At 43.5% G+C, this 27824-nt stretch overlaps 1 protein-coding gene across 4 annotated transcripts in view; it reads right to left on the bottom strand.

The window, feature by feature from the left end:
- The window catches only part of TULP4 (TUB like protein 4), a 279854-nt gene that overhangs the window by 88594 nt on the left and 163436 nt on the right, over positions 1-27824 (bottom strand). For all 4 annotated transcript variants that reach the window (XR_013635570.1, XM_078852213.1, XM_073337795.2 and 1 more), the window contains 2 exons: positions 13734-13862; positions 12926-13087 (listed from right to left, as the gene is read on the bottom strand). Coding sequence is in view for 2 of the 4 variants with exons in the window: in XM_073337795.2 (XP_073193896.2) it covers positions 12926-13087; positions 13734-13862 (291 nt within the window). In the remaining 2 variants the exon portion in view is untranslated. The remainder of the gene's footprint in view (positions 1-12925; positions 13088-13733; positions 13863-27824) is intronic.

Genomic DNA, 27824 nt, shown 5'->3' with positions numbered 1-27824 from the left:
GATGGGATAACATGGTTTTGGTAATTAAATATTCATGGTAAATAGGTCCAATGGCCTGTGATGGGCTATTAGATGGGGTAAGATCCGAGTTACCCAAGAAAGAATTTTCTCTAGTATCTGGCTGATGAATCTTTCCCATATGCTCAGGGTTTAGCTGATCGCCATATTTGGGGCCGGGAAGGAATTTTCCTCCAGGGCAGATTGGAAGAGGCCCTGGAGGTTTTTCACCTTCCTCTGTAGCATGGGGCACGGGTCACTTGCTGGAGGATTCTCTGCTCCTTGAAGTCTTTAAACTACGATTTGAGGACTTCAATAGCACAGATATAGGTGTGAGGGGTTTTTTTTGTAGGAGTGGTGGGTGAAATTCTGTGGCCTGTGTTGTGCAGGAGGTCAGACTAGATAATCATAATGGTCCCTTCTGACCTAAATATCTATGAATCTATGAATGTATATTCCTGTTTTTGTGTCTTTTTGTAACTTAAGGTTTTGCCTAGAGGGATTCTCTATGTTTTGAATCTGATTACCCTGTAAGGTATTCATCATCCTGATTTTACAAAGGTGATTTTTTTACCTTTTCTTTAATTAAAATTCTTCTTCTAAGAACCCGATTGATTTTTCATTGTTCTTAAGATCCAAGGGTTTGGGTCTTTGTCCACCTGTACCAAATCGTGAGGATTATTATCAAGCTTTCCCCAGGAAAGGGGGTGTAGAGCTTGGGGGGGATATTTTGGGGGAAGACGTCTCCAAGTGGGCTCTTTCCCTGTTCTTTGTTTAAAATGCTTGGTGGTGGCAGCATACTGTTCAAGGACAAGGCAAAGTTTGTATCTTGGGGAAGTATTTAACCTAAGCTGGTAAGAATAAGTTTAGGGGGTCTTTCATGCAGGTCCCCACATCTGTACCCTAGAGATCAGAGTGGGGAAGGAACCTTGACAGGGAGGTGGAGGGGAAGGAAGGGATTGTTAGGGAGTTGGGGAATCTCCCCCTGCAGAACCTGGCTGACCTCTAGACTTTCCCATTCAGACAGACACATATCCCCCTGTATCTATGTGTCCCTGCACCTCCTACCCCCAACCCCATGTGTCCCTGCATCCCACCTCCCATTCAGTCCCAGCTCAATGTTGTCACCACACTAGCTCCTGAGCCCATGCCCCAGTCTGTCCCCGCACTAGACCTTCTGAACCACAGTCTGTGACCTCCAGCAGCTCTGCATGCCCTGCTCTGTCCATCTGGTGCCTCCTCACCTGTCCCCACTGTGAGGAACACAGCCACTCTGGCTGGTTGCCCCCTCTTCTGGCAACGCAGCAGCCCCTGCTGGGCAAAAGGTATAACTGCAGTGCCTCTCTAGCAGAATCTATATTCCGCAGAGAAAAAAAATTGGGAGGACGGGGGGATGAATTCTGTGCATGTGCAGTGGCAGAATTTCCCCAATGTACAAAACCCCATTGAAGTTAACAGGGCTCTCAGAGGGTGCAAGGATGTGCGTGCAACGCAGTCAGTTCTGGAATCAGGGCCTAACTCTGCAGCACCTGCTCCCCAGATATAGAGAATGTCTGGCCTCGGAGAGGTTTTCTCTGTACTAGATTAGTGCAGGGACTGTGTGTTTATACAATCCCAACAATGGGGATCTTGACTGGGACCTCTAGGTATTACTGTAGTATAAATAATAAAAAAACTACATGCACTGAAGGCTACAAGTGCTTTTGAGCTTCAGGAGAGAGAAGAAGGTCAGCAGGCTGAGAAAGGCACAGTAAAACTAGAATGCTCTAGTCCCTCTGATGTATTTTTTCAAAGTGTTCAATCACAGGGGTTTCTCATTTTCTGATTGCCCAACTTGAGAAACCTTGGGCCTGATATTCAGAGATACTGAACAGGGACACAAATCAATCATTAAAGTTGTGTAATTTTAATATTTTGATTATATCTTGTCCATCCATTACTCTTTGTTTGACTTATCTATTTAGCTTGTAAGCTCTTTTGGGCCAGGATCATGTCATACCATATCTCTGTGCAGCACCCAGCACAATGGGGTATTGATCCAACTATAGACATACAGGACATACAATGTACACAGATTCCATCTGTTCTGCATCAATGCCCAGAAAGGAGAAATTGTTTTAATGTTAATTCTTTTCTGGGTCCCAGATTCCATCAGGAAATTCAAGATGTTCAAGATATGATTTAGAAATTGAAGTCTGCCTCTGTTTGCTGGATGAAACAAAATATGATGCTGAAGCAGCCAGGGTTGCTATGCAAATAGGGAAGGTGAGTCCTGGGGACAATAACGAACCTCTCCCCCTCAAACATCCGACACGGCCTTGCACTGCAAACTACCAATGTTCCAAATGCTGTGCTTATTTTCTGCACCACTGGTAACAATAGTGATACAGATATAAATGGCTAATTGAGGCACAACCAAGAACCCAATCCTATATATCCTTACTGCCGCCTATGGAACTACTCATGGTAGTATGCAATATGCCTGGTACTATTTGCAGGACTGGAATCTAAATGAGCTAATTGCCTATATATTTATTTTTATATCAAACTGAAGAAAGAAAGTACCTTGTGATGTTTCACATCAACCACTCCCCCAGGTCAAACAGAATATTAACAAGCCCTTGAGTCTCCATAAGGAAAAACTAATAGTAGGAAAAGAGAAACTAGACAGTGAATCTTATGACCGTAAAAAAAGAAGTCTAATAATTTACTTCACTGGTAATGCAGGGAATAAATGTAGGTAAATAGTACCTCTTGAGATATTAATAGCAATAACTGAATATGGCCTGTTCCAGGAATTAAAACAAAGTCATTTGTTTTCAACACGACTTTACTGTGTTGAAGACAGTGGGTCTGATTCTTCCCTCACACGCACCAGCAGAGCTCAGTAGTAACCCCAGTGAAGTCAATGGAGTTACACCAGTATCAAACAGTCATAAGTGAAAGAATTGAGCCCCATGTGCAGTTCTTGTCCAACCCTCTGGCAACACAGCACCTCCTTGTCATTATTAGATATGTCAAAGCCCTCTCCCAGCTCTAGTATCTTGAGATAAACTTCTATACATGGCCAAAAACCATCACAAACATGATTTTAAAATCCAGTATACAAGTGCATCCTTCCAGGTAACAAGATAAAAGCTTTCTTATCACCAACTATTAAAATAATCCCTTTTTTGTGGGGCACATTTTAACAATACTCTTTAACAAGGATTGATGCCAAACGAGTTTTTCTGAGAAAGGTGCGGAGCTGCGTACACTCCACCTACCCTGGCCAGGGGAGTCTGGGGGCACGGACACAGGCCGGGGGCTGCTTTTGGCAGGCTCCCTTCCCAGGGGAAGTGGAGGGTCTGCCACAGCTCCCCACAGCTGCCCACGTGGCTCTCATCATGGCTAGGCTGAGGCTCCGAGGCCCCCCCCAAGCTGAAGCTGGGTCAGAGAGAACCGCATGGGCAGTTCTGGGGAGCCTGGGTACCTCCACCTGCCATGGGCAGGGGTTCCTGGGGGTGGGGACATGGTCAGGGGACTGCTTTCACCCTGAGGGGCGGGGGTGTCCCTGGCCCCTCTCCGGCTTTTGGCTTGGCCTGGGGCAGGGCCTCCAGGGGAACAGGAGGGAAGCAGGCAGGCCCTTGGGGGAAGGGGAGAGGTGGGGGGCCCCGGCCCCCCCACTTTTGGGAAGGCTCCAATACCCTTGGTCTCAGGACAGCGGCTAAGACTTTATACTGTCCATCATTTCAAATTACATTTTCATTCCTGCATTATCCTTCCAGATTCTTCCGCCAACCAAAAAAGGGACTTCACAAGACCCTGACGAAGCAGGAAAGCAGCCATTTCCAAGAAGCCACAAGGTCATACCCCTGAATGATTCAGTCAGTGGGAGCTGAAGTAAACTGTAGCAGGTCACATTGCTCCGGGGGTGCTGGAACAATTTTTATAGTAGGGATACTGACAGCCATTGAATCAAACTGTAAATCCTGTATATGATGGAAACCACTTCAAGCCAGGGTGTGTGGCAGCAGACCCAGTTTCAGCACCTATGCGATGCCCTCCAGACAAAGGGCCCAATCCTGCAAAGTCTTACTACTGAGTATATAGTGCTAAGTATCATGAGCAGTCCCATGCAGCTGATGGGGCTCTATGCAATAGTATGCGCAATGTCCAGTAATAAGGGTTCTGGCCCATGAGGTCAGATGCTCCAATGCGGGGCTTGGAAAATGGGGGCAGGCTGAAAAATGATGCAAGCCCCATGATTGTTTATTGAACTGAAAAGCCCTGCTACTGAGTGTTGATTTATGTTTGTGAAGCACTTTGGAGATGAAAAATGCCATATAATTATGTGCTATGAGTGTCCTACTTGAAGTGACAACCAGTCAAATGTCATTCTCTTTAGAACATTAGAGGAACATTTCTCACTGGTAACTAATTCCTGAAGCAGCATATGCAAGAAATCGGGGTTTGCAACTCACCTCTAGATTCCTGTGCCCTGGCTGTTGGAGTCTAACACCTAGCTCCTCAAAGGTATGCAGGTACCTAACTCCCATTGATTTCAGAGGTTACAAGCATGGTCCTGTTCCTACAGATGAATGATTCCATGTGGGGTCAAAGCTCCTTCTAACCAGGGCAGTGAGCAAAACAAAGCTCCTGAACTCACAAGGTTTTCAACGTGAGCAAGGAGAACAAGCCATTCAATTACAAGACCAAGGTTCCAATGAGTTAGTACAGTCACCTGATATTCACTACCATCAATGCCTTGGCCCCAAACGATCTTCTCCCCCCACCAACTGGGAAGATCACCATGGTTCACAGATGAACTACAGCAGATGAAAGTTAGACTGCCAGTTTCGCAAAACACATTCTGAATCATTCCACCAGCAGCACAAACAACCCTTACAGGACTTAGCCAATGGAGAAAAGGAAGCAAAATGAGCCTTCTACTCCTCCACAGTCAATACAGAAGAATCTCGGCCAGCAGAGCTATTTCGCATAGTGTAACAGGTAACCTACCAAGATTGCATCACCCAGACACCAGATGCAAGCATCAAACACTGCAAAGAACTGTCAGCACACTTCATTGATAGGATCAACTGAATACATACGGAGCTAACATACCCCTGACCGGATTGTATTATCGACCCCACCACCCCTGACTGAGTTGGGCTTCCTCACATATCACAAAGTTTAAGATGCCCTGAAAAATATTAGGGCCACAACATATAAAACCAATCTATGTTACTCATGGCTGGCAAAAGCCAGTGATGAACAACTATGCCCACTATTAATGGAAATAGTCAGTGCCTCCTTCAGAGAAGCACATCTATCAAACGCCTTGAAAAATGCAACAGTTCCTCAATCTTTAGGAAGCCTGAACCTGAAACTCTTTCCAACTATCATCCCATCTCCAACCTCCTGTTCCTGGGCAAAATAATTGAGAAAGTAGTAACCACCATGCTTCAACAATATGTGACATCAGTCAACCTCCTGGATGCCTCACAATAAGGGTTCAGACCTGGGCATAGCACAGAGATGGCTCTTGTGATACTAAAAAGTAACCACCTCATAGCAATAGACACAAGTAACAGCTCCGCCTCTCCAAAGGCCCTCAGAGATCCATATTATCCATACTTCTCTTCAATAGCAACATGAGACCACCGGGAGAGACAGAGACATGGTAGGGGACTAACAGCCCATGCTTTCGACACTCAGCTATATACCTCATTCTCAACTGATGCAATCACCACCATTACTATAATGTTAGAAATCCTACAGGAAATTAGTTATTGGATGAAGACCAGCTGGCTCAAGCTGAACCCAAGCACGACTGAAATAATACTGGTTGGAAACTGGCCAAGACGCTCTCTCCACCTTCCAGTGAGGGCATACAGCTTTCATTCATCAAAGTGGTGTGAAACCTCAGGGTCCTCTTTGACTCTTTGTTAAATGTGGATGACCAGGTAGCAGCAGTTTCCAAAAATGCCCTCTTTCACCTCCAGCTTGCTAAGAAAATTCATTGTTTCCTCCCGGATGAGGTCCCAGCTGCAGTGATCCAAGCATTTGTCATCTCCAGGTTGGATTACTGTCACTCACTGTAGTTGAAGCTGAAATGTGAAGAGAATGCATGGGTTCCATCTCTTGCAGAATGTAGCTGCCCACTTTCTCCATAAGTCAAGCCACCGTGAGCCCATCAGGCCCATGCTCAAGTCCTTTCATTGGTTCCCAGTCAACTTCCAATGCCAGTTTAAGGTTTTGGTCATCATTTTGAAAGCAATTTATGGATCTAGTCCCAGATACATCAAAGAACAAATTTCCATCTGTGACCCACTGCAACAGCTGTGCTCTTTTGGGATGATGCATATAGCAAAGCCCCAGACGGAATACCTGAGAGCTGGAATAAAGCATTCTTGGCTGAGGGAATAGGCTACAGAATAGTTTTCCCAAGGAGATCAGACACATCCAGTCTGACTGTGTTTAGGAAATGTTGCAAAACTTTTGATAAAACTATTGTACTGTGACACACAATACGAACATTCTCTTCTATTTCCAACCTCTGCCACCTTAATAAAAATATAACAAAACAAACAAACAAAAACCTTACCCCAGGCAGTGTTTCAACCGCGAAAAGGAAGAAGTGTTAGAGACTCCATGAAGTTCACTAGGGACTTCGCTATTGCTATTGATTTTATGCAGAAGGCACTCAGATACTTGTTACCCAAAATTGGGCCAGCTGGCAAGCTTAGGGAGGACTAATGACCAACAAGAGTTTGGCAGAAAGCAGCACGTTTATTACATTGATAGCTAAGCTCAAAAGAAGTGTGGGGGGGTCACACTCACACTCGCATACTCACACTCCCAGGACAGGCACAGCACTGGAGAGGTTAGGATTCTTCAAAGTAAGTGAAGGTAAGTTTTCCCGAGGCATGCGACAAACCACTGGCCAGGCGGTCTGGGCAAAGGGCCTTCACGGGAGGTACAAGCTTGTGAGTGCACTCCTGAGCACATGGCCCCTTCCCCTTTTAAGGGCTGCTTCTCGTGGCCTGCAACTAGAGATGACTTGGCCACATCTAGCTGGTCACACTCCACCTCAGACAGTGTCCATTCATTGGGTGTGTGAGCGCTGCCTAATCAGAGTCCCAGATACCTTGTCTACCTGGGAACTCTTCTTGATCTTCCAGCTGTTCAAGCAGCCCATTCATCCCACAAGCATTCCAGGAGGGAGGGGAAGGGGGAAAGCCACTTCACAGGTATTCAAAGAGGGAGAGGAGACAAAGGGGCAGGGGGGGAGGGAGTGTAACAGACCTTTTGAACATACAGGTTATACAGAGCATACAGATCACTGCTGCTCCTAAAACAATATTACAGCAACTGTTGGCTGTATCAAAGCCTATGGGCTTGTCTACACCTGAAGCGCTACAGCGGAGCTGTAGACATGACCTATGCCAAAGGGAGGGGTTCTGCATCGTCATAGGCAATCCACCTCCCCAAGAGGTGGTAGCTAGGTCGATGGGAGAATTCCTCCGTCAACCTACCACTGTCATGGGGACTTCGGTCGGCTTAACTATGGCTATGTCTACAGTAGAGACCTTACAGTCGCATAGCTGTATACCGCTGCAGTTGCACCGCGAAAAGGTCTCCCGTGAAGCCCCTCTATGCCGATGGGAGAGAGTGCTTCCATCTACATAATTAAACCACCCCCGACGGAGTGGTGATAGCTGTGTCGGCAGGAAAGCATCTCCCAAGCGCTGTCCACACTGGCACTTCTGTTCGTGAAACTTATGTCGGTCGGGGTGTATGTTTTTTTCACACTCCTGACCAACAAAAGTTTTACTGACAAAAGTGCTAGATATAGCCTTAGTCACTCAAGGATCTGGATTTTTCACATCCCCTGAGTGACATATGTGGTTTGATCTAATTTTCTAGCCCTAAAATAGATGGATAAGACAGTAGCACTCAGCTGCTCTGAGTGGCTGCTGCAGGCAGAGAGGGAAGAGAGTTCCTCTATCCTTTCCAATGAGGAAAAACTGGTAAGGGGTTGGGGATAGGACAAGTGGGTTGCTGTGGGAGGGGAATAGGACAAGTCATCATTGACTGTTGGTGACAAATTGATTGCGGGAGAGAAGTGTGTGACTAAACTGGAGAAAGAGAGACGGACATGTATGAGAGCATGAGAGGGAAGGAGAAGAGATTAAAAGGAAAACTAGGTGGGGAGTCAGGCAAACATAATATTTCAAAATGTAGAACCTTCCCATCTGTAAGAGTATTGGGGAAGATTTCCTCTCCCAACAAATTAAATGGAACCGCTGAGTTTATATATGTTGGCTACAGCATGGAACTAACACATTTCCTTTGGTGTCAAACAAATATTCAGGTTTCCTCCTTTCTCTGTTACAAACTTCAAAAAATATTTTGCAGTTCTAGCATAGAAAAGAAAGGAAGTGGAGAGGTGGGGTGGGGGCAAAGGAGGGACGACACTAAAATTTCATTGAGGACAAGTAGAAAAATTAAAAGATAAACCATCATGGAAATTTAACCTTTGCAGTGCACTGTTTTAAAGGTCACAGTATCATTTTGTGGAATATCTTCCAGGGATGCCTTCATTATCAATTTTCATAAGTATCAGGTGTGAAAAAAATCAAGAAAATAGGGAAAATGTACATTCAAAATTTGACATTTACTTGCCGTTTGCTGTATCACCAAGTGATGCTGCTCTAGGTAACAGAGACAGTCCTGAAGCTACCATAGAATAGAATATACTGTGGGGTTGATTCTCATCTCACTCACATGAGTATTAATCAGGCATAACTCTACTGAACTCAGTGAGGTTACATAAGAATAAAACTGGTGTGAGATCAGAATCCAGTCCTGTACATACATGTCTATGTGTGTAACAACAATACAGTCCATTCCCTCTAAGTCCTTATCACATAAGTGCATAGTCTGTTCATGTCCTTAGTAATCACCTGGTCACAGTCGCTTTCCCTTGGACCTCATGTAATCCCAGTCCCTTTACGTGGACAGAGTACTATGTTGAAGCATATACTGAAAGCTACCCTCATCTGCATACTGTCTCTGGATAATGCATACAAATATGCACAGTGTCATGTGCAAACATGAGGGTTGAGTGGAAAATGTCAGACTACACAACAGCACTCATATAGTGTCAATTTTTGGTTACTATCAAAGCATTTGCCTACAGTAAAGATTTTTAACTCAAGTTAACTGATTTCTAACTAACCTGAATTAGCGAACACATTTGTACATGCTAGTCTTGGCACTCCATCAACATTTGTGCCCTGGAACATACAAATGTGAGAGCTAATTTCAATTAGCTGGCAATTAATGAGTGACCAGAGTTTAACCAGTGAAACAGAGGTGAAAGACCCCATGGAGAGGATAGTTTAGTCAGGGAATAAAGCATAGGACTTGGAGCTAGTAGATCTGCTGCTTGTTTGTTTCCACTGACCTCAAGCAAATCATTTAATCTCTGTTCCTCAGTTTCCTCAGCTTCAAAAAGGGAATATAAAACTATCTGCCTCACTAGGGTGGTGTTGCGATAATTAATTCATTACTCTTTGCAAAATACTTTGGGATTCCAGTCCTATGATTATAAGCAAGCTCTGTGGAAATACAAAGTACAGGCTAGTCTCATCTTATGCTGGCGTTACGTTCCACAGTCAGCGCGTGAAGCGAAAATCCCGTATAGTCAAAATTATATTGAGTGTAATGGCGGGCAGAATCGCCTGCACTACAGGTACAGTATTTAAATTGTTATTTTTCTTTTTGTTTTGTTTTGTTTTTGCCAACCGCGCAAAGCTAAATTAGCGCATGTTAAATGCCCGTAAGATGAGACTCACCTGTATTTTTATTATTATTATTATATCCCATTAACAATTCCCTAATGGGCTTTGCATGGACTGTTATGTTTTGTATGGATTTATATTCCAAATATACGTCACAGGTACCTGGAGCCTGGATCTGACAATTTTTAAGGAATTATAAAGCACATAAATAAAATGATCCAATCCTGATAAAATGCAACTTCTATTTCCACAAGATAATCTGTCCCCATCCTCTCTCTCAGTGCCATATGACAGACATATTAATTATAAAGAGGATGAACATTGTGGAAGAAGAGACTGTTCAAGTAAGGACATGAGCTGAATAGTGAATGAGCCATTGGATATACTGCAAATGAAAACCAAAGGGCTACCGCAGTGCCCACTATAATTGACACCATGACCAACATATTATGTTGAATTAGGAAAGCAATAATGGAGAATTTTACATCTGACTTTTTCAAAGCTCAGCAAGATGTATTCCATGGTTCAAGAAATCTTTTTATTTTATTTTTTAAGGAGATTGATTGCTTCAGGTCCTCGTTTCTCTCAGCTTTATTTTCAAAATTTGGTAGGTCCATTTACTCGTTCAAAGATGCAAATGGAAATGCACAACTAATGCACAATTCACAGACAGTGTCACTTTTATTGCTTGTGCAAACTGGGCAACTGCAAGTTCAAATGACAGTATAAGTAACTGCCTGTTTGCACAAGCCTTACCCCAGTTCACTTGAATCACTGAGATAATTGCACAAATGCATTAGGTGTATAACAGCACGGTCCCTTTTTGCATGCATAATTTGAAATGAGGCCCCAAATGTTTCAGTATACCAGGAGTGAAAAATGGCCCTGGATGACACAGTAATTTAGAATTCACATTGTCCAATGCTTTTGTCTAGTGCATGAGAATTACCTCTTCAGGTAAATTTTCATAATATTTAGATGGGCTCTGGTTAGTCTCAGTTCTGAGGGTTACCAAAAGACACTACACCATTTACTCAAGAAACTCCCTGAAAAAGCACAAGAACAAATCCGCACAGACACACCCCTGGAACTCCTACCAGGGGTATTCTATCTGCTACCCAAGATCCATAAACCTGGAAATCCTGGACGCCACATCATCTCAGGCATTGGCACCCTGACAGCAGGACTGTCTGGCTATGTAGACTCCCTCCTCAGGCCCTACGCTACCAGCACTCCCAGCTATCTTCGAGACACCACTGACTTCCTGAGGAAACTACAATCCTTCGGTGATCTTCCTGAAAACACCATCCTGGCCACTATGGATGTAGAAGCCCTCTACACCAACATTCCACACAAAGATGGACTACAAGCCGTCAAGAACACTATCCCCGATAATGTCACGGCTAACCCGGTGGCTGAACTTTGTGACTTTGTCCTCATCCATAACAATTTCACATTTGGGGACAATGTATACCTTCAAATCAGCGGCACTGCTATGGGTACCCGCATGGTCCCACAGTATGCCAACATTTTTATGGCTGACTTAGAACAACGCTTCCTCAGCTCTCATCCCCTAATGCCCCTACTCTACTTGTGCTACACTGATGACATCTTCATCATCTGGACCCATGGAAAAGAAGCCCTTGAGCAATTCCACCATGATTTCAACAATTTCCATCCCACCATCAACCTGGACCAGTCCACACAAGAGATCCACTTCCTGGACACTACAGTGCTAATAAGCGATGGTCACATAACCACCACCCTATACCGGAAACCTACTGACCACTATTCCTACCTACATGCCTCCAGCTTTCATCCAGACCACACCACACAATCCATTGTCTACAGCCAAGCTCTACGATACAACCGCATTTGCTCCAACCCCTCAGAGACAAACACCTACAAGATCTCTATTAAGCATTCTTACAACTACAGTATCCACCTGCTGAAGTGAAGAAACAGATTGACAGAGCCAGAAGAGTACCCAGAAGTCATCTACTACAGGACAGGCCCAATAAAGAAAACAACAGAACGCCACTAGCCATCACCTTCAGCCCTCAACTAAAACCTCTCCAATGCATCATCAAGGATCTACAACCTATCCTGAAGGACAACCCATCACTCTCACAGATCTTGAGAGACAGGCCTGTCCTTGCTTACAGACAGCCCCCTACCCTGAAGCAAATACTCACCAACAACCACACACCACACAACAGAACTACTAACCTAGGAACCTCTCCTTGCAACAAAGCCCGTTGCCAACTGTGTCCACATATTTATTCAGGGGACACCATCATAGGGCCTAATCACATCAGCCACACTATCAGAGGCTCGTTCACCTGCACATCTACCAATGTGATATATGCCACCATGTGCCAGCAATGCCCCTCTGCCATGTACATTGGTCAAACTGGACAGTCTCTACGTAAAAGAATAAATGGACACAAATCAGAAGTCAAGAATTATAACATTCAAAAACCAGTTGGAGAACACTTCAATCTCTTTGGTTACTCAATTACAGACCTAAAAGTGGCAATACTTCAACAAAAAAACTTCAGAAACAGACTCCAGACTCCAATGAGAGACTGCTGAATTGGAATTAATTTGCAAACTGGATACAATTAACTTAGGCTTGAATAGAGACTGGAAGTGGATGGGTCATTACACAAAGTAAAACTATTTCCCCATGTTTATCCCCCCACCGTTCCTCAGACGTTCTTGTCAACTGCTGGAAATGGCCCACCTTGAGTATCACTACAAAAGGTTCCCCCCTTCCGCCCCCGCCACGCTCCTGCTGGTAATAGCTCACCTTAAGTGATCACTCTCGTTACAGTGTGTATGGTAACGCCCACTGTTTTATGTTCTCTATGTATATAAATCTCCCCACTGTATTTTCCACTGAATGTATCTGATGATGTGAGCTGTAGCTCATGAAAGCTTATGCTCAAATAAATTTGTTAGTCTCTAAGGTGCCACAAGTACTCCTTTTCTTTTTGCGAATACAGATTAACACGGCTGCTACTCTGAAACCTGTTCTTACAATGTACTCATTCTCCTGTTTATGTTGATTTTAGATGTGTTATTTCATAAAACATGAATATAGGTATTAATTTCCTTACTGTAAATGCCATTACCTGCTGATCATCAGGAGTCCATATGCCACAGGTGATCTGACTCTCCAAGTTAATCTCTGAAGACCAATGTCTCTGTCCACTGACTGAGCCAACCAGCACAAATCCATCCCTATAGGAGATGAGAGCTTGTGTCCCATCATGGCTCCATGTAAAGTCGCTCACCTTAACATATACATAGATAAGAGATTAGACATTAATCATGCAATAATCTCCCAGTTATTATAAGTATTACTATACCCATTTTATATATGGTTTATTATGGAGAAGTTTAACATGGAATCAATATATGGTGTCATAAAACTTGCTTAGAAGAACGCATTTTTATCACATGGAAATGGAAATTAGAAGAGTTTCTGATGGTGATTGAGGGTTTAGCAATTTCACACTGTCCCACCAGTGAAAAACTCAATATACTGAGAACCAGTAACAAGAGTTAAAAAAAACTTCTTGAGATTGTTAACTAGATACAATGGGATAAAAAAGGACTATTCCTTTATCATGCTCCTTCTGAGTGAAATTCACCAGTGGGCCACTGAAGTCCCACTTAAGTCTCACTTAAGCCTTGTTTTGAAATCTTAAGTAGAGTGTGAATCTTGTCCTGGCTTTCTGCCTCATAGCAAATATCATCCTGTTTGTAAAACACAAGGAGCTCAGTGTAGCAGGAATCTCTATGACACTCCCTGTTTAGTTATTTTAATAAAGAAATGTTTTTAAAAAAGGAAGATTGCACTTTGCATTTTCATCGTTTTCATTTTGAACCTCTTATGATTTGACTGTTCTTGACTAAAGAGAAAATGTTCATACCAACCTGTGCCCCACGATCATTCACAAGCTCCACAGACCATCTGCCTTCATATTGAATCCAAACAAAAATTCCTCCATCTGCATCACAGGTTGCCAGTTTCTGGAATGGTTCATTCCATCTCACCAATACAACCTAAAGAGATTCCAAACAAATGCAGCATTACCATGACTGTATACAGTGTTAACAAGTGTTTTACTAGAGACTCAATTAACTAATACTGCAAAATAAACAATGTCATATTTAAATTCTGAATAAGATCTACAAAATAGTAATTTTCGGCATAATATCATGCAACTCTCAAGAACAGCTGGACTCATTTTATTACAGGACTCATTTTATTATGGCTGTCAAGCAATTCAGAATTCTCCCAACTGTCAGGCCTTTATGGAAGACATCAGATACTTTTGAAACTAACAAAAACATGTGGTAATCCAGAGTTCCACTGCAGAAAGAGTAAACAAACCTTGAAGTCCCTGTACACACAATCTGTCTTTCTCAAGCCACTTTCCCCTGTCCCTCACCTCAAATGCTACCAGATTCCCTGGGTCAAATTCCCAATTCTATTGACTTCAGTGGAGGCAGGTCCACTTTCACCAGGATTGAATCTAGCTCCCAGCATCAACAACCCCTTTAAAAACATTCCAGACTCCCTAATTCATGAGAATTAGGAACATAATTTAACTTGAATGTTTCTTCTCTGCTACCGATTGCAGAGGGAATAGAGGCTTTGTATGGGTTCTTCTTTCTCCCATTAGAGACGTTTGGATTCTTCCTACAGAATTTAACCAAGCTAAAGTCTGCCATGACTGGTCTCTCATTTATAATTAGCATGAAGTAAAGTTAATAAATGAAGCCACTTTAGAGGCCTCAATATGTACCTGAAATGAACCACGTCATCTTAGTGCAGGGGTGGGCAAACTTTTTGGCCCAAGGGCCACATCTGGGTATGGAAATTGTATGGTGGGCCATGAATGTTCACGAAACTGGGGGTTGGGGTGTAGCAGGGGATGAGGGCTCCGGCTGGGGGTATGGGCTCTGGGGTGAGGCTGGGGATGAGGGGTTGAGGGTGCTCCGGGCTGGGACCGAGGGTTTCAGAGGGTGGAAAGTGGAACAGGGCTGGGGCAGGGACATGGGATGGGGTCAGGGGTGCAGGCTCCAGGTGGTGCATACCTCAAGCAGCTCCCGGTAGCAGCTGCCCCCCCCCCGGCTCCTATGCGGAAGCGCATCCAGGCAGCTCTGTGTGCTGCCCTGTCCACAGTCGCCACCTCTGCGGCTCCCATCAGCCGTAGTTCCCAGCCCATGGGAGCTGCAGAGGCGGCGTTTCAGGCGGGGGCAGCGTACGGAGTCCTCTGACTGCCGCTACATGTAGGAGCCAGAGGGGGGACATGCCGCTACTCCCAGGAGCCACGCGGTGCAACAGCATGTGCAGAGCAGGGCAAGCTCTGACCCCGCTCTCCAACTAGAGTGCTGGAGCAAGGCAAACCCTGGACCCTGCTCCCTGGCAGGAGTTCAAGGGCAGGATTAAAACATCTGAAGGGCTGGATGCGGCCCCCGGGCCGTAGTTTGCCCACCCCATCTTAGTGCCTTAAACAGAAATTAGCCTTAAAAAACATTTACCTTCTGCTCTCATCTTTCACATTTTTTTTCTGATTTAGTTTAATTTCCAAGATGTCAGAATAATCCAGCTAGGTATACATACATACTCACCACCATATAAGAGCATAATACATGAAACCTGCAGACAAAAATATTAAATCGACAATTAACAGAGTGTAAATTTAGTTGTTGAATGGACACTCAGAGTCTAGGATGAGTGAATGTTAGATGCTGAATTGTTAGACAGCACTCATCAATCCAAATAAATACTCTTCATTTCCCAAAGAACATGACTATGTTTCCTGAAATTCATTTGGCTGTTGACTAAAATGGGATGATACTCTTGAAGGGCCCCATTCTGTGGCTGATTCTGCACAGGAGGATCCTTGCACCCATCAGCCCCACTGAAATCAGAGGTTCTGGACAGAACCAGGATCAGGAGCTAAGTTTGCAACATTGGGACTTAAATTTACTAGCTAAAACAAACTCCTGTACCAGTTTATGGACTGTAAGGGCCAGATCCTTAGCTGGTATCAATCAGTATAGCTTTCCATTCTTGAAGGATCAATCTTGTAGCTACTAAAATAACCCAACAGAAATTGTCTCTTGGTGCGCTATACAGGGCTCTTGAGTAAAGGTTGTGGGGAGAAATGGGTGTGGTGAACCTCTTATTTGCTCTCAAACAGCAGAACAGAATCCCTCCAAACATCCTGCTAGAGTAATAGCCTCACACCACAGCTCCAAGTGGCTTCTCTGGAGAGGGTGTCCAGCCCTGAGCTGGATAGCTCATCCAATGCTGTCAGGCACACAGATGGCTTTTGTTTGGAAGAGCAGTAAGCAGCACATTGCTCTAGGCTGCTATGAACCATCCTCCACTTGGGCTGGAGTTGCAGTTGAAACGGCTCTGCTGCCCCCTTCCTGAGCTGCTCCAGCAAAGAAGGACCAGATGTGTCAAAATGGCATTATATGTATAACATGTCTTACTGTATAAATTAAACATATACAGAGCAATCACTTCATTCATATTGGGGTGAAATGCAGCAACCAGGTAGGGCAGGGGTTCTCAACGATTTTCTTTCTGAGCTTCCCTACCTCCCCCAATACGCTATAAAAATTCCACGGCCCACCTGTATCACCACTGTTCTTCTGCATATCCAGTAGATTAAAAGCCAGGGCCAGCGTGAAAGGATAGCAAGCAAGGCAATTGCCCAAGGCCACATACCACAGAGGGCCCTGTGAAGCGAAGTTGCGCGGGCTTCAGATTCAGCCCCAGGTGGTGGGGCTGGGGCTGGGGCTGGGGCTTTCTGCCCTGGGCCCCAGCAAGTCTAACGCCGGCCCCTCTCTGGTTTATTTTGGCGGACCACCTGAAACCTGCTCGAAGCCCCTCAGGGGGTCCCAGACCCCAGGTTGAGAACTGCTGATGCAGTAGCACACACCATTGATTCTCAACAGTATTATGAAGGAAGTCAACAAAATACCTTCTCTAGCAACCTTCTCTAGATCTTCATTTAAATCAGTGGAGCTGCAAATACTCCCCCCACCTCTGGAGTTATGGGTGCTCCACACCTCTGGAAATCAGGTCCTTAACGCCTAGAACAGAGGTGGCCAACCTGTGGCTCCGGAGCCACATGTGACTCTTCAGAAGTTAATATGCGATTCCTTGTATAGGTCACCGACTCCAGGGCTGGAGCTTCAGGTGCCAACTTTCCAACGTGCTGGGAGGTGCTCACTGATCAACCCCTGGCTCTGCCACAGGCCCTGCCCCCACTCCACCTCTTCCCATCCCCTCCCCTGAGTTTGCCATGCCCTTGCCTCTTTTCCCCCCGAGCCTCCTGCATGCCACGAAACACTGATTGGGAGGTGGGGGAGGGAGAGGGAGGCACTGATCGGCAGGGCTGCTGGTGGGTGGGAGGCACTGGGAGCCTGGGCGGGGGGGAACTGATGGGGGCTGGTGACGTATTACTGTGGCTCTTTGGCAATGTACATTGGTAAATTCTGGCTCCTTCTCAGGCTCAGGCTGGCCACCCCTGGCCTAGATAGTACTGACTGGGCTTTTCATAGACAAGATAGACAAACTGCAAGGGGAACTTAGGTACAGGAGATAAACCAACTGCTCTAACGACATCATAGTTCTTATCTAATCCCATAAAAACCTGAGTTAAGATGCCCCTGCATTTTAAGATCACCTTATTGTGCATGGCTCTTATAAGGATTTGAGAAGAGGATATGATTTTACAGATAACACTTATTAACTGGCCTGCTGACATGAGCTAAGGGCATAGTGGCAATATTTAACTTGAAATGCCTTGGCTCTTATCTATTTTCAAATGGAACCTTAGCGAAACTTGACAATTTCTCTCTCTCCTTCTCCTGATTATAGTATAAATGGAAGTGAAGATGATTGGGTGGAAGCGATCCTCTAACAAAATATCTCTGCTTTCTTTGAATTTGATACACTGTCCAAGAGTTCATTTAGATACCTAGACATTCATACAATTAGAATAATTAGGCCCATGTATACTCTAATATTTATACCTCTAGTATACCCAGACTATCCAATTTAGTATGTTTCTGACCAAATCTTAGCCTGATGTGAGCTGCCATGATCAAAATACCAAAGAGCCTCTGACATTTAGAATCATAAACTCACTTCTATAATTACAAATGAAAGTAGGGCAATGACTTCATATGTCTGATGGTAGCTAGCTGAAAAAGAAGTCATTTTTGTGACAGCATTTTATAATCCAACTTTTTTAGAACATGGAGCAGATGTTCTCATTTCACAAGATCATGTTTAAGATGTTTCCTTCATTTAAATTTAGCATCTGACCAAAAGGTGCTGACTCCACAGCTGCTCAAATATCTCCAATTTCATATTTGGCACTTACTGTATTTGGAGGAGAGATAAAGAAAGGAAGAAAGGTTGCCCAGACCATTCAAATGACTTTTGAATCAGCTAAAATGCATGAAGACAAATTAAAGGTGAAACTCAACCCTGAGCAAAGAGCCAGAGCAAGGCCTATAATACACCCCACCACACTGCATAAGCTTCACTAACAGCCCAAATTCTCACATTGCAATGTAAGCCCTAAGTCCTGGCTTGACACAGGCTCAGACCCTCCACCCCCCTAGGGTCCTAGAATGCTGGGTCCAAGCCCTGAGTTAGTGAGACTTGTGTGTAGATGGAAGGTGGGCTAGGCTTGAGCCTAAATTCAAACACTGGGCTTACATTACAGTGTACAAAATACCTCCAGAGGCTCCAAGCTTGTGTTACCTTTAATATTCTCCATTGGGCTTTCTGGGCCCAAATCCTCAAAGGTATTTAGGATCTGGGCCCTTGTATCCTCATTGTGTACTCATAGCTAATAGTTTTTTGGGGTTTTTTTTAGTAAGCCCTAATACATTCTAAATAGTGCTTGAGCCAAAGGCCAACAAAATCAATGGGAGTCTTTCCATGGACTTCAATGAGTTTTGGATCAAGCCCTTTTTGTTACGTTTTTTCTACAATATGGGATGATGATGAATTTGTTTGAAAAGTAAAGCATTCAAAATTTTCCATAGTTTTGTCTTCAGTGTCATCTTCATTTTGTTGGATTACATTTAATTAATACTAAAGGCACTAAAAATTCTCCACAAGAACTAACTGCATTATTATGATGACATGAACACAATAGAAACAGCAAAAAGGAAAGCCTTTGAAAATAATTTTTCATATAGTATTAAGGCTTTCTTATTCTTGTGACACATCTTTTGCTTCCATATTATAAATTAAAACTCAACACATCTATGCAAGGATTAAATGTCACTTTTTTAATGTGAAAAAAACAACAACAATGTGGAGTCCAAGCTCTAGTGCCAGGCTTTAAATGGGTAAGGAAATATTTTTAAAGTTCCTTGTTTATCTAGATCCCAAATTTGGCTGGCCAGGGACAAAATATGCTTCTGTCTTTTCTTTCTTTTTTTAAAGCCAACATGTAAACATATTGTTTATTAAGGCCCTACTTAATTTGCGATATTGCAGATCCCACAATACTAGGCTTGCTCTGGAATTTTGATATTAATTAGCTTACTGTGCACAGTCTGAAGTTTTGCATACATTTTGAGGTTTTGCAATACAAACTTTTTCCCCCATTAGTACAGTAGAATCCCATTTAGCTGAGCTGATAGCGGCTGGGGCTTGGGCTGTCAGCTCCAAGCATGGCAGGGTTCTCGCTATCAGCCCCATGCATTAATGACTGTAATATAGTTGCAGCAAAATGTCTGGTTATCAAAAAAAATTGCAGGCATAACGTAATACTTGAGCATTTATACTGTTCCAGCAATTTTTCTAAAACAAATAGGTCTTCGCCAGCTTTTCCAAATTACTGCAATTAATAAAGGTCCATTATTACTTTTCCGCGATTTTCCATGTCTTGTCCGCAACTCAGCTGCAATGATCTGACAATCATCCTGCAATTCAAGTAGGACCTTATTGTTTATTAAACAAAAGATGTGCTGTATATCAGCCACGATTATTATTTATATTCTGATAGCACCTAGAGCTCCCAGCTGATTTGCCTGAACTCTGTTTTTGTTTTCTTGATTGTGTGTATGGTCAGTGGTTAACCTTGACTGCAACAGGAGGAGCTCTTATCACACCAACCCAGGAGGAGGGGGATGGGACCTGTGCGGGAGTGCTGTTTAGCCAAGCCAGGGAGAGCTGCCTTGCACCCCATACACCTCACACACAGTCCCTTGCTTTACCCTGAGTGTGTGATTTCTAGGCAGATATAGCTATGAACAATGTTAAGGAGGGAACCCTCTGCTCAGACAAGTTTTCCAGTCAGACCACCCTGCCCACACCATAGTACGAAAGTTACACTAGTTTTGCACTTCCACTGATGCTAAAAAGCAGCAAATTCAACTGCTATATTCAGTCATTCTCTGGCCTATTTACATCTGACATGGAATACCGGGACAAGTCACCACCTGATTTGGCGCAGTATCCTTAAGAATCAGTATTTCAGATTAGTACCAGAGTAGAAATTGTATTCCTGCAAAAAGGTAATAATTTGGCTACCATTCCTGAGACACATGTCCACAGTATAATTGTGATTTCATCATGAGTCTTGCAATATTCAGTTTCAGAGTAACTGCCGTGTTAGTCTGTATTCGCAAAAAGAAAAGGAGTACTTGTGGCACCTTAGAGACTAACCAATTTATTTGAGCATAAGCTTTCGTGAGCTATAGCTCACTTCATCAGATGCATACCGTGGAAACTGCAGAAGACGTTATATACACACAGAGACCATGAAACAATACCTCCTCCCGCCCCACTGTCCTGCTGGTAATAGCTTATCTAAAGTGATCAAGTTGGGCCATTTCCAGCACAAATCCAGGTTCTCATCCTCCGCCGCCCCGCCCCCGCCCCCCCCGCCACAAACTCACTCTTCTTACAATGTATATGATAATGAAGGTGGGCCATTTCCAGCACAAATCCAGGGTTTAACTAGAACGTCTGGGGGGGGAAGGGTAGGAAAAAACAAGGGGAAATAGGTTACCTTGCATAATGACTTAGCCACTCCCAGTCTCTATTCAAGCCTAAGTTAATTGTATCAAATTTGCAAATGAATTCCAATTCAACAGTTTCTCACTGGAGTCTGGATTTGAAGTTTTTTTGTTGTAATATCACAACTTTCATGTCTGTAATCGCGTGACCAGAGAGATTGAAGTGTTCTCCGACTGGTTTATGAATGTTATAATTCTTGACATCTGATTTGTGTCCATTTATTCTTTTACGTAGAGACTGTCCAGTTTGACCAATGTACATGGCAGAGGGGCGTTGCTGGCACATGATGGCATATATCACATTGGTGGATGTGCAGGTGAACGAGCCTCTGATAGTGTGGCTGATGTTATTAGGCCCTGTGATGGTGTCCCTGAATAGATACGTGGGCACAGTTGGCAACGGGCTTTGTTGCAAGGATAGGTTCCTGGTTTAGCGGTTCTGTTGTGTGGTATGTGGTTGCTGGTGAGTATTTGCTTCAGGTTGGGGGGCTGTCTGTAGGCAAGGACTGTCATGTCTCCCAAGATTTGTGAGTGTGTTGGGTCATCCTTCAGGATAAGTTGTAGATCCTTAATAATGCGTTGGAGGGGTTTTAGTTGGGGGCTGAAGGTGACGGCTAGTGGCATTCTGTTATTTTCTTTGTTCCACACAAAGATGGACTACAAGCCGTCAAGAACACGATTCCCGATAATGTCACAGCAAACCTGGTGGCTGAACTTTGTGACTTTGTCCTTACCCATAACTATTTTACATTTGGGGACAATGTATACCTTCAGATCAGTGGCACTGCTATGGGTACCCGCATGGTCCCACAGTATGCCAACATTTTTATGGCTGTCTTAGAACAATGCTTCCTCAGCTCTCGTCCCCTAACGCCCCTACTCTACTTGCGCTATATTGATGAAATCTTCATCATCTGGACCCATGGAAAAGAAGCCCTTGAGGAATTCCACCATGATTTCAACAATTTCAATTCCACCATGATTTCAACAATTTCCATCCCACCATCAACCTCAGCCTGGTCCAGTCCACACAAGAGATCCACTTCCTGGACACTACAGTGCTAATAAACGATGGTCACATAACCACCACCCTATACCGGAAACCTACTGACCGCTATTCCTACCTACATGCCTCCAGCTTTCACCCTGACCACACCACACGATCCATCGTCTAAAGCCAAGCTCTACAATACAACCGCATTTGCTCCAACCCGTCAGACAGAGACAAACACCTACAAGAGCTCTATCAAGCATTCTTACAACTACAATACCCACCTGCGGAAGTGAAGAAACAGATTGATAGAGCCAGAAGAGTTCCCAGAAGTCTCCTACTACAGGACAGGCCTAACAAAGAAAATAACAGAATGCCACTAGCCGTCACCTTCAGCCCCCAACTAAAACCCCTCCAACGCATTATTAAGGATCTACAACTTATCCTGAAGGATGACCCAACACACTCACAAATCTTGGGAGACATGACAGTCCTTGCCTACAGACAGCCCCCCAACCTGAAGCAAATACTCACCAGCAACCACATACCACACAACAGAACCGCTAAACCAGGAACCTATCCTTGCAACAAAGCCCGTTGCCAACTGTGCCCACGTATCTATTCAGGGACACCATCACAGGGCCTAATAACATCAGCCACACTATCAGAGGCTCGTTCACCTGCACATCCACCAATGTGATATATGCCATCATGTGCCAGCAACGCCCCTCTGCCATGTACATTGGTCAAACTGGACAGTCTCTACGTAAAAGAATAAATGGACACAAATCAGATGTCAAGAATTATAACATTCATAAACCAGTCGGAGAACACTTCAATCTCTCTGGTCACGCGATTACAGACATGAAAGTTGTGATATTACAACAAAAAAACTTCAAATCCAGACTCCAGTGAGAAACTGTTGAATTGGAATTCATTTGCAAATTTGATACAATTAACTTAGGCTTGAATAGAGACTGGGAGTGGCTAAGTCATTATGCAAGGTAACCTATTTCCCCTTGTTTTTTCCTACCCTTCCCCCCCCCAGACGTTCTTGTTAAACCCTGCATTTGTGCTGGAAATGGCCCACCTTCATTATCATACACATTGTAAGTAGAGTGATCACTTTAGATAAGCTATTACCAGCAGGAGAGTGGGGTGGGAGGAGGTATTTTTTCATGCTTTGTGTGTATATAAAAAGATCTTCTACACTTTCCACAGTATGCATCCGATGAAGTGAGCTGTAGCTCACGAAAGCTTATGCTCAAATAAATTGGTTAGTCTCTAAGGTGCCACAAGTACTCCTTTTCTTTTTGTAATATTCAGTGTTTTCCTTAAAGCTCCAGCCTTTGGAGTCATACAAAGACAGGAAAATCTCAATTTTTATTTATTTAAAGAAAGTTTCTGGCTCTTCTGGTTTTGGAGAAAAGCTTATAAACATTAATCTTAAAAGCTCATAAACCAGAAGGGAAATGCAAAGAGACCAAATTTTATTATTTTTTAAAAACCTTGTGATTTTTCAGCCAAAAATATTCCATTCCAGGATATTGGAATCTTTGAGGTTGGCAACACTGAAATATGCTTGAAAGATATATTTTCAGTTCTACACAAGCATGCACAGTTTATTTCAGCTACACTTTCAATAGGCTCACGCAAGCCTTGAAACATCATTATTATTTTTACCATAGCACCCAGAGGATCCAGACAATTGCGCTTAGTGCGATACTAACTCATAGGAAAGAGATAGCCCCTTCTTCATAGGCCTTACAGTCTAAGGGCATCAATTCTGCAGCTTAATACATGCAGCCAGGCCCCCATCAATTTCAATGCACAGGCAGCAGGGGCCACACATATAGATCATTTTAAGACAAGTTAGCTTAAAACAAGATGCAATAAACTGCTGTAACAAAAATGGAAGGAGAGAGGGGAGGAGGAACTGGGTGACAGTGACAGAAATACACCAGGGCTAACATAGACTAGCTATGTGTATAATTTGTAGGTTTGATTCTTTTTAAGGATATAAATAAGCAAGAGACAAAATGGTATCAGTAATCCCTGCTGGCCACCTGCCTAGCCATTATCAGTTGGCAATTTATTGTAGGCATCACAGGCAATTCAGGTCGTAAGGAGAGATGATACAGAATCATCCTTGCCTCCTACAAAATGAAAACAAATCTGGGAAAGTCGAGATGATACATACAGAGTAGACAAGGCGAGTGAGGTAATATATTTTATCGGACTGACTTCTCTTGGGGAAAGGGACAAGCTTTCACATTCCACGGAGCTCTTTTTTAGGTCTGGTATGATAAATGATACATCCAGGTTGGCTTGCATCATCCAGGCCTTAGATCTGTGAGATTATATAAGGCAAGGTGGACAACTGTCAAAATGTCCAGGGCTGGACTATTTGACTCTGACTTGTGTTGACCAAGGCAAGCAGATCATGATACTATTGCCCAGTTACACATTTACTGTATTTATGTTATTGCATTTATTTTGGGGGGAAAAACAGCTTACATACCCTCTTCCCCACCCTCACAAAATGACGATTACCACTGAGTCAGTCTTTTATAAATGTTTGAAAACACAAGATTAATCAAATTTAATTTAATATAATAAAACAGTGGTTCTCAAACTAGGGCCGCCGCTTGTTCAGGGAAAGCCCCTGGTGGGCCGGGCCAGTTTGTTTACCTGCCGTGTACGCACGTTTGGCCAACCGCGGCTCCGACTGGCCACGGTTCGCCGCTCCAGGCCAATGGGGGCTGTGGGAAGCGGCGCGGGCCGAGGGATGTGCTGGCCGCCCTTCCTGCAGCCCCCATTGGCCTGGAGTTACAAACCGCGGCCAGTGGGAGCCGCGATCAGCCGAACCTGCGAACGCGGCAGGTAAACAAATCAGCCCGGCCCGCCAGGCTTTCCCTGAACAAGCAGTGGCCCTAGTTTGAGAACCACTATAATAAAATACTAATAAAATAAAATGTATAGAATGTTGCACCCAAGGATCTCATACACATTGATGAAAAGTAAATGATTTAGCATCACAACACACCTGGGAGGTATGAAGTACTATCACCTTCATTTTACACATTGCGATACTGAGGCACAGAAAGTTAAGACCACATTTTTCAAAAGCAGTGTCAAGGTTCCTTCCCCACTCTGAACTCTTACAGATGTGGGGACAGATGTGGGGTACAGATACAGATATGTATGGATGTGGGGACCTGCATGAAAAACCCCCTAAGCTTATTTTTACCAACTTAGGTCAAAACTTCCCCAAGGTACAAACTATTTTACCTTTTGTCCCTGGACCTTATTGCTGCCACCACCAAGCGTCTAACAAAAAACAGGGAAAGAGCCCACTTGGAGACATCTTCCCCCAAAATATCCCCCCAAGCCCTACACCCCCTTTCCTGGGGAAGGCTTGATAAAAATCCTCACCAATTTGCATAGGTGAACACAGACCCAAACCCTTGGATCTTAAGAACAATGAAAAAGCAATCAGGTTCTTAAAAGAAGAATTTTAATTAAAGAAAAAGTAAAAGAATCACCTCTGTAAAATCAGGATGGTAAATACCTTACAGGGTAATCAGATTCAAAACAGAGAGAATCCCTCTAGGCAAAACCTTAAGTTACAAAAAGACACAAAAACATGAATATACATTCCATTCAGCACAACCTATTTTATCAGCCATTTAAACAAAACAGAATCTAACGCATAACTAACTAGATTGCTTATTAACCCTTTACAGGAGTTCTGACCTACATTCCTGCTCTGGTCCTGGAAAAAGACAACACAGACGGAGAGAAGCCTTTGTTTCCCCTCCTCCAGCTTTTGAAAGTATCTTGTCTCCTCATTGGTCATTTTGGTCAGGTGCCAGTGAGGTTACCTTAGCTTCTTAACCCTTTACGGGTGAAAGGGTTTTTCCTCTGGCCAGGAGGGATTTAAAGGTGTTTACCCTTTCCTTTATATTTATGACAAGCAGCTTCTGAGTTTGGGTGCTGAACTTGGGATACCTTGATTTTCAGCAATGTTGAGCATCAACAACCCCCAATGACTTCTAACGGAGGTGTGAACAATCAACAGTTCTGAAAGCCCAGGCCAAGATAGCTCAGCTTTTGCACCCAAAAACAGAGCCTCCTGAAATCAGAGGCTTCTCTTAAAAATATTGGCCTAAGTGACTTGGCCAAGGTCATATAATGATTCTGTGGCAGAGCCAGAACAGACTCCAAGTCTCTTGACTATCTATCCCGAACCTTGACCATCCTTCCTCCTTTGTAAGGAGAGGAGAGAAAGGCAGGAGAGCTCCCACTGTTAGAATATTCCCCCTGGGAATCTTGCTCCACTGTATCAATGGAAGTTGATATATGATGAGTATTTATTATAATTAATTTTGTTCAACTGAAATTATTATAATGAGCAATAGCCTAAACTTATTCCCCACATGACTGTATTACTCTAACTATTGCTCTTCCTCAACCCGTACCCTCCCTCCTGTTTTTGGCCTTCACTTTTTCTATCGTTTCTACATGCAAGAGACTGTATGCTCTCCAGGGCAGGAAATATAGCCCTCATTTCCATAAGTGTCCAGTGACTATGGGAACCTCAATTTTTGGATACCCAGTTTGAGATACAGTACTGTAAAGAGGCCTGGTTTTCAGAAAAATGCTGAGCACGACCCCATGAAAATCAGACCCCTTTGCAGCTCTTACTAAAGAAAGAAGAAACAGATGAAAATAAGAAAAGCATTTCAATTTAATTTGGGGGATTAAACTACTTGGTCATTTCTTTCTATCCTTGGAAACAGAAATATATTATTGTTTCTTTTAGAGAAGAAAATAAAAAAAATGAGTCACCTGGTTTACAAGTATGATCAGGAAAGCAGATAAAACTGACTGAAAGGGCTGTGCTCCCTGCTCAAATATTATAAGCACCCAAATCTAACATGACTTTGCAAAATGCAATATAAAGACTTCTAGATAAATCATTAATAATGATTGTGCACAAAGCTAAGTAGCTGGTGCAGTTTTTGGAAGTACAATACTGATGACATTACATATCATTACTTCTAGGCAGCATGGAAAGCACAATACAAGGGATTAAAAGGAAATGATGGTCTCCCTCTGTGTTTATGCTGTGAACATACAACCTCACCATTCATCTTAGGTCCTAAACAACCATTGCTGCTCCAGTCATGGACCCTGTCCCTAACATGTTATGAGGTGAGAAAGCAGATGCGATCGTTGGAACTTCATACAGTCCCCTATGTGATTCCAATATCAGACTGCTGTTACTCCCATCTATCGACAGCGGAGAATAAATTTTTCTCCCCCACAATCCTCCATCACCTAGAACAGCCTCTATTTCTTTCTTTACCTACTTGATCAACTCTCTTCAAATCAATTTCCATCTCTCCTCCTCAGCCTCACATCCAATCCTTCCAGCTAATAAACCATTCCTATTCTATTTTGTTAGCCTCCCACTTTCCATGTTCTCTTTCCCCCCAAAGCTCCCAGGTAAAACACACAACTATTTACTTTTATCATACCCCTGCTTTACAACATACAGTAGTTTGCATTTAATGCTTGTACTATGGACTAATCAAATATGAAGTGGTTAATAAGACTTTTGTATGAAAGATGCTATAATAGGAACACTAGTTACTGCCTCTCCTCTTCTGTTGTCCCACCAGCCCCGATTTACACATAAACTATGCTCCATGGCTGAAGAAACATAAGAACACTGCTGTGGTTTAATCTCTCTGCTTTCTAAACTTTGGGGAACTACTCTCCAGTATATTGACATCATATCACTTCCTGGAAAACTGGGTAAGCCTAATTTAAAAAAAAAACAAAAAAAACAAAACACCAATAGGCTAGTTTCACTGATTGTTTAAAAAAGAAAAGAAAAGGAGTACTTGTGGCACCTTGGAGACTAACAAATTTATTGGAGTATAAGCTTTTGT

Source organism: Lepidochelys kempii, chromosome 3 (assembly GCF_965140285.1).
Source record: "Lepidochelys kempii isolate rLepKem1 chromosome 3, rLepKem1.hap1, whole genome shotgun sequence".
Taxonomy (NCBI): Eukaryota; Metazoa; Chordata; order Testudines; family Cheloniidae; genus Lepidochelys; species Lepidochelys kempii.
The sequence above is the reverse complement of the archived record's forward strand: the minus strand, read 5'-3'. Positions and strand labels throughout refer to the sequence as shown.